Here is a 1,872-nt window from a genome sequence, read left to right as displayed (position 1 = left end):
TAGGTTGAAAGCCGGGTATAGAATAATGATTTGTATAAACCCTGGATTACTGACAAAGGGCGCTGTATTGAAGCCCCCATCAGTCATTTTGGCAACTTGGCACAGCCATCTTGGCATTCCTCCTCATTTGTAAAAAATATATATATTTTGGAAGCTATAGAAATGCATTTATTAATGTCTACATTCGTTTTTGGCACATTTATTCTATTACAGATACCTTCATGCACACTTTTAAAATATATTGTGAGCTAAACATACAAATAAAATAAAAAATTGAAATAAAATCCTTAACGTTTTTGGGGGGAGAGTACTAATGTTACTGCCCCACCACAGGAAAAAAAGACATTCCATTCATTCCTATGGAGGACTGCTCCTACTAGGGAGTTCCAATATAACCGACCGGTGGCTTCAAAGCCTCTCAATGTCCAATAAATAACATCAGCAATCCAGGGTTTATATAAATCATCATCACTGGAAACTAGTGATGACCGGACTGTCACTAGTTAACACAGTCACAAAGTCATATTTATGGCTAAACCCCGGCCATTTCTACAATTTATTATGTTACGGTCAGTTAACCCTAGCCACACTGCTATCATTATGCCTAATCTTAAATTATGACCAGAATGCTACATTTTGAAGCCAATTTTGACTTTGTGGATGTGTTATCTATGGAAACCTGGGGAATGTCAATATTACGGCCGGTGGCTTCAAAGCCTTTCATTGGCCACTACATAGCATCCGCAATTCAGGATTTAAACACATCTGAGAATATTCAGAAATATATATTAAATCCACGTTTTGTATCGAGTGAGAAATACCTTTTGCATGTGTGTTTTGGTCGCACTGAGACAGTGCAAAACAGAGAACTACACACATGCAAAATGAATTTCTCACTCGATACAAAACTTGCATTTAATATTTTTCTGAATATTCTGTTTTTTGGAGAACCACCTGCAACTGGATACGGACATTTATATGATACCATTTTCTCCCCGAATCGAGAACAGAGAAACTATCGCCAAAAACAGGTTAGTTGAAAAAATTGCCTACTATGATTTACACTAGCTAATGTGTAACGGATGTAACTTAACGTTATAGAATCATTCACATATCACCGTAGTAAAAGTATATACAAAAATCTACTACCTTTTCTCCTGACTCGTCCTCGCGTCTTCTTCAGCTCGCCCTCCATCATTTGACACTTCCTTTTCAGTCCATCAATATCTCGCTGGCTTTGGGTCACTTCCAAACGTATAACTGCACAGCTATCATCAACTCGTTTGTTTATTTCTGCTACAGCTGCTTTAGCCAATATCTCCATAATAGATACTAACTGCGACTGAAAATTGCAGCTGGCCATCTTGTCCAATCCAAATTACAGATTTGTATTCTCTGCGTGAAGTATATAGTCGAGTATTTCAATGCTAATGTTCAATAAAGAATCCGTAGATGTTAATAAACTGCAACAATTTTGTGGGAGATGCGTGCGCAAATGCACACGTGACGTAAGTAAATATTACCGTAAATAAGAGTGCAACAGCCCTTCAAAATTAGTACATTCAGGGTAATCATATATATTGAATAAATAATTCAGGTCGTAAAACGTATTCTCTATTTAGTGAAAATATATGGCTACGCGTAGGGGAGAGTGCAGAGCAATGCAGGTTGGTGTGGTTATTAACGCATAAAAAGCCTACATTTAGGGCTCCCGAGTGGCGCAGCGGTCTAAGGCACTGCATCTCACTGCAAAAAAAAAATCTAATTTGCCTTCCCTAGTATGCCATGGGCCCAAATACTGACCTGCCGCAATCATGTGGTGACATTGAGCTAGAAATTGAGGAGTCTAGTGGGGGCAAAGGTGGCTGAATA

The 1,872-nt window shown here is 38.4% G+C and overlaps 1 protein-coding gene across 1 annotated transcript in view; it reads right to left on the bottom strand.

The window, feature by feature from the left end:
* LOC115102816 (zinc finger protein 782-like) overlaps window positions 1-1,591 on the bottom strand; it is a 7,502-nt gene extending 5,911 nt beyond the window's left edge. Inside the window, exon 1 of the mRNA XM_029623130.2 lies at window positions 1,150-1,591. Within this exon, the coding sequence (XP_029478990.1) occupies window positions 1,150-1,363 (214 nt within the window). The 5' untranslated portion in view covers window positions 1,364-1,591. The remainder of the gene's footprint in view (window positions 1-1,149) is intronic.
* Between the last annotated feature and the right edge of the window lie 281 nt (window positions 1,592-1,872).

Source organism: Oncorhynchus nerka, linkage group LG20 (genome assembly GCF_034236695.1).
Source record: "Oncorhynchus nerka isolate Pitt River linkage group LG20, Oner_Uvic_2.0, whole genome shotgun sequence".
NCBI lineage: Eukaryota > Metazoa > Chordata > Actinopteri > Salmoniformes > Salmonidae > Oncorhynchus > Oncorhynchus nerka.
This window is presented reverse-complemented; position numbering and strand designations above follow the sequence as displayed.